This window comes from Oenanthe melanoleuca, chromosome 12 (assembly GCF_029582105.1).
Source record: "Oenanthe melanoleuca isolate GR-GAL-2019-014 chromosome 12, OMel1.0, whole genome shotgun sequence".
Taxonomy (NCBI): domain Eukaryota; kingdom Metazoa; phylum Chordata; class Aves; order Passeriformes; family Muscicapidae; genus Oenanthe; species Oenanthe melanoleuca.
The window spans coordinates 3,742,333-3,754,619 of NC_079346.1; the positions used below are offsets into that span (position 1 = coordinate 3,742,333).

The 12,287-nt window shown below is 39.5% G+C and overlaps 1 protein-coding gene across 16 annotated transcripts in view; it reads left to right on the plus strand.

Moving 5' to 3' along the window:
• Positions 1-12,287, plus strand: part of FOXP1 (forkhead box P1) — a 378,724-nt gene that overhangs the window by 210,017 nt on the left and 156,420 nt on the right. For all 16 annotated transcript variants that reach the window (XM_056501914.1, XM_056501924.1, XM_056501927.1 and 13 more), the window contains one exon: positions 4,858-5,039. In XM_056501914.1, coding sequence (XP_056357889.1) covers positions 4,869-5,039 — 171 coding nt within the window. In that variant the 5' untranslated portion in view covers positions 4,858-4,868. The remainder of the gene's footprint in view (positions 1-4,857; positions 5,040-12,287) is intronic.

Genomic DNA, 12,287 nt, shown 5'->3' on the forward strand with positions numbered 1-12,287 from the left:
TGATCTGATCACTCACTTAAAACTGATTTTAGCATTGAATCTTCTGCCTATAAAAGTAGAAATACATTTTATATATCTGTGTTGTGTTTAATTTACATGTCCTTTCATGGCTGGGCCAAGTTCTTTAAGGGCATTTATTCTGCTTCATATAAATAATTGATCAGCCAAGTTAATTTACTTCTGCCTGACTTGGTCAACCTTAATTAACTGCCCTGGAATAAAGACTGAACTTTTTGTTAGCTTAAAATCTTTCACAAATGTGGCAAAGAAGGGTTTTATTATGACAACATTTTTGCTCTATCACTGATCTTAGGGGATAGAAATGCTTAATGATCTTTATGTGCATATATGTATTTGTAAACACCTCCAAGTACTAACGTCTGAAATATAATCATCACCCTGGAAGAAACTTTGAAACACACAAGCTACATTGTGAATCTGTAGTCCACATTGAGTCTGGAAATATATTTAAACAGGGATTTTAAGGCCTGAAGACCCCAGAGATGTTTTTATAAAGGTGATGATATGCTTAAAGATATAGATTGGTGCTTATTGAGGAATCTTGAAAATGCCTCACCAGATGCTTATGTGTATGGTGAAGCATCTAAGACATCTGAATATCAATCCCTTAGTCTTTCAGACTTGGAGTGGGTCCTTATTCTGACAGGTGCTTCAGTCAGTAAATCCTCCCTCATGCTGACATTAAACAATGCTGCTTAGTCTTCAGGAACTATACTGGTAGCAGAATTGCAGCAGTGGCACACTTCAGCGCCCACCTCCTGCCTACTAATCTCCATGCTTAACCTTGCTCATCTTAATAGGCCAGTGGAGCTGAGATGTGTATCGGCAGCATCTGGTCTTGGCGGTGTTATGGACTTTATGGACTTGTTTTTAATGCATTAGCAAAGACTTTTCAGAATTAACACTCCTTCAGGTTCTATTTATTTACCTCAAAACGCCGACACTGGAGTAATCAGAAAGATTATTTTGATTCAGGCAAAGTTCACATCTGACCTATGTTTTCTCCATTTTGACCACATCTTTAAGAAATTGGCTGTCCCCTGCTTCTCTCCAAGTCATCTGGAAGATGATGAGCTGTTGTCCTCCTGTTGACAGAGTTCCTTCTTTTGATTTCGCTTCACTGGAATTTTGCTCCATTACCTTGAACATATTCACCAAAGAGATGGGCCCAGCTGCAGGGCTTTGACTTTGTGTTTGACTGTGCATCAAAGCTAGAAAAATTTCTGTGCAGGTTAAAATGGGAATGTGAAGAAACTGATCACTGTTCTGAAATTTTTAAACCAAGAGGACATTAAGTCAGAACAGTTCTTTTATTATGTGCCCCTTGATTTCAGGATAAAGTTTCACAAGCTGTTGGTACTGCAGTCTACCTTTGGTCCTTTCATGGGGAAAAACATCTTGTGTCATCTGTAATAATTCAGAGTTATTCTGTATCCCTCCTTACATGAAATATCAAAGAATTTTTAGATATATAGAAAAAAAGAAAAGTACTTAACTGGTAATAACCCACATATTTTAAGTTTTAAAAATGCATTTTTCTTTGCAGAATTGATAAGAGAATCATTCTGCTTTCTAGAACACGAGATGGACGTAGGCTCTTCTACCATTAAATTTCTTAAGTCAGAACCAGGTCTTCTGCCTGTCATGGAAGCAGTTGTGGAGTATTATTATTTCTTATAATAAATCATTATGCATAACAGCTTCTCCAGCACTGTGTTGGTTGTATTCAGACCAGAATCACGGTTTGTGATACTTCACCTGGAGTTTCAGTTCAGTTCCCACAGAACCTAATTATGTTGCATAAAGTCAACCTTGCTTTGCATTTTTCTTTCACAATTTTGAATGACAAACTTCAGTAATAGGCTCCTCTAAGTTCATCTCCTCTGTGCTGGGAAGAGACAATTATCTCAGCCATCCTCGGTGTACGATCACCTCAGCTCATTTAGGTGTGCTCAAAAAGACAAATAATAATCATTCTTGCAGAAAGCTCTCACAGGTTGATTTTTCATGACATGACACTTAATGATCAAACCAAACTGTGATTATTCATGTCAACTCACATTTGACTTCAGTGAAGAAATAAACAGTTTTATCTTTTCTTCCCTTGAAATACCAGTTTTCTATCGGAGGTATTTTAACAAAGTGCTTTTGTTTTGTACAGACATCTAGTTTATGTTATATAAACTGCTTATAAATTGGTGTTTTTTAAGCAAAATTTGCTTAAAGATGTTCACTTCTGCTTTTAAAATAATTTTTTGAAAGTTTAAACGTGGTCCCTTGGAAAATTCTGTTTCTGGCTTCATTCCTTTGGTAGCTGGCAGTTCTGCTGGGTAGGATCCATAGGGTGGCCAGGGTCCTGTGCAGCTGAGCTGGTAACTGGCTGGTTTACCTTCAAAAGGTAAAACAGAGCATGAAATTTGTCATGGAAAAGGTTCTCAAAAACTATGATCTTTTTCTGACCATATACAATAAATAATCCATCTTTTTCTTACCCTTATAGGTTAGAAAAATTGTTGCAATTTCTACTGTTTTTTTTTTTTTTTCCAGGACCATTTTGCAGTCCTAGAGACAATAAATAATTTCTTGACCAGTTTGGTAGTGAATTATTTTCTGTGTCCTGGAGATATTTTGCTGAGAAGGGCAAGCCAACAAATCGTGATCAGGCAGTGATGGATCTGCTCCTCAGTGGTGCACATTCTTCTTGCTGCTGTCAGAGCTTTTCTTGGTGCTTCCTCTGACCCTACTGCTTATTTATCCAGGTTCTCACTTCCCATTTGTTGCATCAGAAGTGCTGGAAAGCGAGATGTACTTCTTTACTGTTCTGGCACGTGGATTTTAGCATCTCTTTCCACCACAGTAGCTGCTGGAGACACCTTCTACCTGTTCTTGAGCGTGTCCTTCTTCCATCAGCTTTGGTCTGGGAGGTGGGGACGTGGCACCCACCATTGCTGTCATGCTGCAAAGCAGTCAAAGGCATGAGTCTCTGGGTTTAACCCTCTAACCCAGTGTCTTTCCTGGTGGTCATCCTTGTCCTCATCTGCTGGTGGGGTAAATTAATGTAGTTCTCCATTTTCTCCAGTTAAGACCTGGCTCCAGGTTTGGGTGGAAATGGAAAGCAATCAATTCCTTCTTTTTGATTTGTCATGGGGTAAACGAGGTAAATCTTTTTTTTAGCAGTGTAGCATATAAAAATTGCCTGGTATATCTTTGAGTGATATCTTGGGAGCTGTCTGTGGATTCTGACTCCTGTCTCTTCTTCCAAAGCAACCTGTGCCATACAGTTGCTGCCTGGTGTGTAATCCAGCCTTGCCTGTTAGATGTAAACACTTATTTAGACCTTATCATGCTTATGGGCTTTCCTTACAGTGCTGAAAATGAAAAACACACCATACTTGGTGTGTATCAGAGCAGGATCATGTTAAAATCCAAAAGCATTTCCTAGTGGTGTTGGAAAATCTGTAGGTTTGTTTAGATCTCTGGAGCTTTTACAGGGGAGTTGACAGAAGCTTTATAATGAATCTCCAAGCCCTTTTGTCCCCTGGCATAATTTGAAGATTTAACAAAACAGATTGAAAGAAGTTTCCATAGACCAGCTGAAATTTATTTAAATGTAATCAGAATGTTTGAATCTGTCCTACAACCATCCATGTGCTTGGTTTACTGAATTCAAATGGGTTCTTCCTTGAAAATAAAGCATCTTCCTTCTGAGGTGAACTGCCCTGCACAGGGGCATTTGGCTCATATGTCCATGTGGTTAGTGTGGGGACACACGAGTGTGGTTGTGCTTGGGACACACAGCTTGGCTTTCCGTGCCCCATCTCCCCTGGGTGTAGGGGAGACACGTTAATGGCATTTAAATCCTGGAAGCTGGAGCTTTGCAGGTGGAAATACTTAGAAAAAAAGTCATCATAATATCTCTGAGGTAGTGGTTTGTAGCAGAATACCAGTGTATGTGCATTGTATGAAGAGTTTTGTGCAGAAATGCTGATTTTAGTTCCTGAGGGTGTGTAAATCCCTGGGGGTCTGGAATAAGGAGCTGGGTGCTTGTCCTCATCCTCATTGCAGCTTTTTGGTGAACACAGAGTGTGAAGCACCCAGGGACAGCCTGACACCAAGGGTCAGTAGAGAGGGCTGGCTGGAGGGAGCTGTGACTTCTGAGATGATGTTTAGCCAAACAACACAGGAGGCTTCTCACTGTAATGCCACAAGAGCATCCAAAACCAGACCAAATCCATAGCCAAAAACTGAGCCAACAAGACTAATTCTGAGCATTTATAGCAGTTCTCCTGAAATGAAAACTGGTGATGGTTCAGCACATCCCAGATTAAGCCTAAATTGCTTCAGAGTAATGAAAGGTGCTAATTTGGCACTACCATGGTATGAGGCAAAACCAAAATAGTGAATGCTCTGCTTCACCTCCATGCCCCTACACAGTGTGTATCACATTTTTGATATTGTCCATCATATGTTGCCAGGAATGACTCATCCGTTTCAAAGGAAAGCATCCAGATGTAACTAGAGAAATTTAATTATGGATTCTGTGTGTTCGTTCAAAAATATTTTTTTTTCTCTAAGGGAAAAAAGATGTTGAGCAAATAATACTATATTTAGAAGAGAACTAACTTACTAAAATTATAGCTGTACCAATGGATAAATAAACATAAACTAGTAGCATGAACCATTAATGAAAGATAAATCGTATGAAGGAAAATGACATATGTTTACAGTTTTGGCAGGATTTAAAACAGGGCATGTCTCCTTATATACAGCAACTGTTTTAACAGCTGCTTTTTTTTTTTTTTTTCCTCCCCCCTCCCCTCCCCTAAATTATTTCAGGTTTTTGAGTCATGATGCAAGAATCTGGGACTGAGACAAAAAGTAACGGTTCAGCCATTCAGAATGGAGCGAGCGGTGGCAACCATTTACTAGAGTGCAGCCTGCGGGAAGTGAGATCAAACGGCGAGACACCTTCCGTTGAAATTGGGGCTGCAGATTTAGCACATCTCCAGCAACAGCAGGTACTGTAAGATGCATTACAAGTTCCCTACCTACAGGAAAAGCATGAAGCATTTAATCCTCTCCCCCTCCCAAACCCTTTGTACTTGCCAGGCAGAGGATGCTTTTAGGACTCGCCTGTGACATTCTGTGTGGTTTTGCCCGTAGGGGATTGCAGTTGTTGGTGTAAAGAGAAACCTTGGACTTCTTTTCCGGGGCTCCTTTTTAATCATTCCCTGGAAACACCCAAAGATCAGGGCTTGCTTCCGTTGCCTGAATGTGTTGAGTCTGGTGGCAGCGATTGGGTGAAGTGCTGTATACAAATAACTGGTTTCCAAAATATGTCACTGGGTGGAAAATACGCTAACGTTAAGTTTTGTTTTTGCAACAAATTTTAATATAACCTAGCAACCTCTATCAACAGAATGTTTTCTATTAGTGAGGAAGGCTGCAGAGGTATCTGCTGTGCAAAACATTAGAATAAATAAATAAATACATCCATGTCAGTGTTCCTCAACTCAGAAGAATCAGAACCAAATTGTGTGTTTTGCCTTGGTATTTTAATTAGTGTATTTTCTGGGAAGTGACCAGATTCACCAGTGTAAATTATCCACATAATACATTTTGGCTTTTTCTTTTCCCTGATAAAATTCTGAAGCCCTCTGAGGAAATTTTACACCAAAGTGCTGGGCATGTATCATTAATGTGTTTGGGAACAAAGGCTGCAGCAGAGCCATGGTGAATACACTCATGCCTAACCCTCACTTTCTCTAATGTAATAAGGATTCTTAAAGCCTTTTAAATAAGCGATTGGCAGCTGGTTAAGACTCCCCTAAGTGTACAGTGATCTTTTTAGCAGGTTGTTGTGGAGAAGAAAAAACCTGTGCTCAAAAACAAAGTAAAGTGAGGGCTTGAAGAGGAGCAGGGCACCCTGTTTGCCAGTCTAAGACAGAAAGCTGCCATAATTAAACAAGTCAGAAAAATGGATGATACTAAATGCACAGACTTGGGTTGTTTCAATCATTTTCGTCCTACAGGTTTTTGCTTGAAGTGAGAATACCATCAGTGAGAAAATCACAGCCATGCTGAATTCATTACTGCAGTAGTCACACAAAACCATGGATAAAATTTCAATAACTGCAGGCCACAGTTGAGTAAACAGTTGCACTGAAACTTAATTCCTGTTGACTTTTCCCTCATTCTTTGCCAGGGGCACATTCTGATTCGTAGTGCAAAGACAACAGGGGTTACAGCTTTGATTAATATAGGACAGTAGAAGAGGAGTAAAATATGCTCAACACAAAGGTCTTGCCTTAAAAAAGGCTTCGTATCAAAATGAGTTAATTACACTGTGTTTTCCATAGGAGCACCATGGAATTTTCCAGTGGGGCTTTGTGCAGAGAGAAACAGGGAGGGGGGATCATGCAGACATGTGCACACTGTGGTCCAGAATGGCTCAGACCTCTGCTTCTCCACCACTGACTAACCCTGTGCCAGGGCTTCTCCAAAGCCATCCCAAGAGCTCAGGATGTCTCAGATAATGTTGTCACCTCTCGTGTAATGGCTGGTGTAATTCAGCCGCCCATTTGGTCAATTAAGGAGTGGCACCCATTAATTGCCAGTCCTCCAGCCCTCCCCAAACAGTGCCTAGCTCAGACCTGAGTGCTCAGGGCTGGGGATGGGATTGCCAGGCTCGGGATTGCTTTCACACAGCTCTGATTTTAGCTTGGAGTTTATTTATCCACTGCCAGTACAGTGAATGTGGTTGGGGATCTTGCTTTTCTCCAAGTTCTTCAAAGACCTTTATGTTCTGTGTTTGAATTCTGCTGCTAATTGGTTTTGATGACTAACTTCTCCATGGAGTTTATCTTTTATAAAGTAAGTTGATTGCAAAGTTTAAAACAGTTATTAAATAAAAAAACAACCAACAAACCCAATCCTGATAACAATAAGAGGGTAATCAGAGCTAGCATAAAAATATCAATCTTTATGTTGGGAAAACATTTTTAAACGCTGAAAAGAAGAAAACCCCGTTGTTTTCAGACAGCTAATGCAAGCATTTACAGATACACATACAACATGGAGCATAATGTTTAGATGTTTCTCTGTATACAACATATGCTCTCAGGTCACTTAACAGAATGCGTTCTACAAAACACTCCTTCAATACAAATGAATGAGTTCTGAATTAAACAGCTATTTCTTAAGAGCATTTCATTCAAATCTTTTCATTTTGCCACCTGGCACTTGTTTTGTCTGGGAAAAAAAAATGAGTGGTGGGTAGTTTGAGCTTTGCTGCTGTGGTTGGTTTTGTGTTCCCATGTTGAGCGTGGCAGAGCAGTGAAACCTGCATGTCCAATGGCTTGTGAAAGCATCTGTGCTGAATTTAGGGTCACATTTTTGGTGACATTTATGAATTTATTAGGACTAATAGCTTTGTTAGTATGAGAGAGGAAAACATAAATACTTTAGGGTTTTTTTAGGAAGTTTTAATGGGTTTGCAAACTTGTAAATATTTTACCATGGAAAAATATGGAGCACCACAGATGTTCATGTTTGCAAGAGAAGTGTATGGTGTGATCACTCTTGCTGTGAGTGCAGGGAGGACTTGTAGGACAAGTTTTATGCTTCCCATGTCATTTTAGGGTGATTCTGCCATGCAAGGAGACAGAGAGTGATGTGATGCTCAATTATTTTAGCATTAGCAATCTCATAAAATGTACTGTTAAGCTGGGAGTAGCAAATGTGGGGATGAGTTCTGCTATTTATAATAAAGCCAAGTAACTCCAACTGGGTGTTTATATTGGTAAAGTAAGAAAGGCAAAGCAGCACAAGTGACTCTTCAGGGATGGTATGTCTGTGGAAGAGCTGGAAAAAGTGGAAATGCCCATAGAAGTTACTCTCAGAACCAAAGCATAAGGGAAAGAGAACCTTTTCTCACACTATTTGGGCACCTGCTGGGGGTGGGAGAGGTGGCCTTCCCACTGCTGCTGGCTCCACAGGGGCCAGAGGCCAGCATCTCATGGCAATGACTGTCAGGATGAGGTGGAATGGGCAGGGATTTGGTGACCTGCTTCTAAAGCCTGCAGTAGGTGTGAAGGTTACCTGGATCATTCGTACTTCCTAAAGACACAAAGTAGGATGTGGTGTGGGGTCAGGCAGTGGGGCTCAGGAGCTTTGTCCATGGAGGCAGAACCAAGTGACAGAACAGAAAACCAGAAACAGGGTACCAGGCAGAGTCTGGCAACATCTCTTGGCTCTGAGGCATCATGAAAAACATCTGGGAGGTGCAGAGTGGGTGTTGGAGTGACCCACAAGCTGAAGGTCAGGCTGGGCGAGGAAAGCTTGGGCAGAAGGGATGTAATGATGGGGCAACTCCTGCCTACCAAACAGAAATAAACAAAGACTCATAGGGACAAACTGCTTTTTAATGTTCATGATCACAGCTGTAGTTGCTTCAGTGGTTTCTGACATCTCCTCAAATAGAAGGTTTGATGTCTCAGTTCTAGACAGTTCTTTTTTTTTTTTTTTTTTAAGCTTATAAAATAAATATTATTTATTGCGTTTTATTTTTATCCTCAGGACTATTCATTAAAGTGTTCTTCACGTTATTAGCGGTGAAACAAGACTATGAATTGAACAAAGAGAATGATTACAAAGTTGAATCCTGATGTATAGCAGCAAGACACCAAATGCTGTGTTGCATGGTGGCAGAAATACAAACCTCTCCACATCAATAGCCAGATCCACTTTGATACTGTAACTTCAAGTACTGCCCCATGAGTATAAAACTCAGTATCTTTGTCTAATCCAGAATGCTTTTGAACTTTGAGGAGGTATGACTTTAATAGTAATTTATTGACAGATTAGCTGCAGAGATTGCAAAGGGTTTATTTTGCAGAACTGGCAGGCTCCTATCAGTGTTCTCTTAAGGAAAAAAACACACACTGCTGTTTTGCAATCGCTTGCATTTATTGACAACCTGCGCTGAGCAGGCAGAATTGGAATGTTTGGATAATGTAAACCTATAGCTTGTCTGATGGAGTGTAGTGTACTTTTAGGTAGTGCATAGATTGCTTGATAAAAAGGGTTACAAGGTGGCTGTGTTTATGACAAACTGGAATAGAAATACAAACGCAACTGGTATGTGGAGAAAGAAGGAGGAGGTTTATGTAAAGAATTGTGGGGAAGTTTCTTTTCTTCACTTCGTCTTGGAGCTGAACTATACTGTAATTATGAAGTGTCACTTCAAGCTTTCAGAAGAATTTAGATAAATACTAGTTTTGCCATGTGTCCACCAAGTAAGGAAAGAAGGGAATTTTCCTTGAAAAAAAGCGATGGTGTTATATCCTGGTTTTTTACTTTTACTCCAGTAAATGTCTGCAAGTGAAAAATACAATTTTGTTCATATATAAAAGAAGGTTTGATAGACAAAAGAAATTTGGACTAGATTCTGATCTGTGCCCAAGTCAGTGCCTGCTGTTGGGCTGTTTGTGGCATCTGTGTGAAGGTGCCATAGCTGGGTCCTTTGGCAGTAGTTGTTTCATGAAATGTTGAGATGTGAAGTGTTAGATTGAGGGAATTGAACTCCAGAGGGAATTTGTGGATTCTTCAGATTTTGTTCATGTTCAAAGACAAGGGAAATGTACAAGAAATGGGGGATTTGGTGTATTGTTGAGAGGCTGTTTTAATTGGGCAGATCAAAAAGAAAATTTGACTAGAAAGAAATATGAATATATTGCAGCGTAAATGAAAGAAATGCTTTTTTTCTTTTTTTTTTTTTTTTTCTTAATTGATGAGTTTCGTGTTATTTTGCAAACCTGTGAAGAGAGGTTACAAACCACATCAGGAGTTTTACGGTCCCATTGATCATGATGTGGACTTATCTCTGTAGAGCAAAACTGCTAAATTAGATCCAAGATAAAGTCTTTGTTTCATATTGACATAACTGGGTTAGACCAAAATTGTTTGTTAGACTTTAAGGGAGCGTCCGTGTTGAGTCATTTTGTCCGAAGAGACATAAAGCCTAATTATTAAACTGCTGTTGCTATTGAAGGAGCCATTTGAAAGTATAGATTAAACTCCAAGCAGGCTATTGGATTGTGTCTGATTTTGTATTGTAGTACCCTCATAACTGAAGATTACAACATGGTGAAAACTGACTGCATTTGTTGAGCTTCTGCTGTTTCATCAGAAATTGTGAAAAACAACTTTATTCTCCCAGTAACTTTGTGTTTTTTATCATTCAGACTTTTCCCCCAAGTTCTGCCATCTCCCAACATTGAACGGAAGGTGACATGATGTCTTTTTAGTCATTCAAATCTAATAACTTTTAATCTGAAGGTTAAGTAGTGAGATATAAACTAAGAGACGATAATATCAATTTTATGTTCACTGAAGGGCACAATATACCTCTTTCTAGTAGAGGGAAAATTGTGCGTAAAATGTCTTTTGCTTTTCAATGGAAAAGCTGTGGCTCTGAGAGCTTAGGAATGAAGCAGCGCTGGAAAAATTAAATAAGTTTTAACATAGGCTGGCTACCTTGCCTGGGTTTTAGAATCAATGATTTTTTTCCTTAATAATTCAATTTTTAGATCAGTTGTCAATGAACCATGCTGAGAACATTCATGCAGCATTCTCTACCCTCACTATTGCTAATGTCTTTGTTATAACTACTTATTGACACCAACAAGCCCTAAATTTTCTCTAACTGTTGAAGGGTAAGGGGAAACTGCAGCTTAGTTGCACTTGCTGAGATTATTGTTTTCTCTTTGTCTCGGTTTTGTTTTATTTTGCTTCTGAGGTCTTTGATAAATAACTGCACAAACCCGAGTCCTCAGAGCACCTTGACATTGGCACCCAGAGCTCTGCTGTTGTGTGTGCAGGTACAAGTTTGGGCATGCAGAAGCTGGGTCATTAGACATGTAATCACCTGGGTTATGTGCACATCCAAATCCAGAAGTCCTCTGTAGGCTGTCCATGTCTATTTCTGTATTTATTTATTGTTCTACAATAGCTGCTTTTACTTCACCTGGTAAATTCGGGTCAGGCAGTAATCGTTTAGGTTTCTGTGGGCTCTTTGAAGGGATGGAGCTTCTGAAATATGTTTGCTGGGTTGATTTTTAGCCTTGCATCCCTGTGAAAATTCAGCCGTGGTGTGTTTGTTCCCAGCTGTTTTCGTAGGTGTGCACTCTCCCCTTATATTTGCTTATGCTTACTCATAAGCAATAAAGTTCCACATTCAGGAGTGCTGTTTAGGGAAAGTCTGCAAAGGAATGCTTTAAAGCTGCTAGCCAGCACGTGTATACACTGCAAAAGGCTTCCAGCAAGCATCAGATATGAATTAAAAGTCTATTTCAAGTGATTGACGTTATTCAGATTATTAAAGACTGTTCCTCCTCCAGTGATCTTCATACTTTAAGGGTTGTTTTATAAGTGGTGCAACCACTTATTTGTAGAAAACATGTATATATATATATCTCAAACTCAAAATGGTAGTGTGCCTATGGAGTTGTAAAGCAGCCTTTAATTCACATGGAACTGTCCCTCATCGTGGCTTATAACGTTGCATGATGCTTAAGCATGTGCCTAAATGTAAGTGCGTGACTAGTCTGATTAAGGTCACTGGTACGTCTCATGCCTGTAAAATTAGGAATGTGCTTAAGTACCTTGCTGAATTAAGGCTTAAGTAATTTCACACTAATAAGAAGTTGCATGGATTGCTGATATTTTAGAACTAATTTAACTTTATTTGGAGGCGCGCTGCATGTAGGGAGATTGTTTGGCAGTGCCCGAGGAGCAGCAGTGGAATTGCAGCTGTTTTCAGTAGCATAGCCCTTGATTTCAGTGGAGTTTTGTCTGACTTTAAAACATTTAAATAAGAACAGAATCAAATGCCATGGTTTCCTGCATTATGTTCTTTCTCTCGGGGAGCTCCACCGGGTATCCCAGCAAGTGAGAAGAATGTTAATAGTGCTGTTGTAATTTATAACAGTGATGTTGTAAATAAAGATTGGGATTTGAAGTAAAAATGCAGAAGTTGTGAATACTCTTCATGAGTTTATTTAACTGCATAGCACCCCATTAATTAAAAAAAAATTAACAGAAGGTATCTTTTGGAGGCTTAGTGTAAACAGTGACATTATATAATGACAGTTTTGTAGGATAGTGTTGCTTGTTTTGTTGCTGCATTCTCTATTTTGTTAGCCATGCTCCCTACGTTTCCAAAACATAAACTATATTTGCAACCTGTTTTAAATAGTGCAAATATA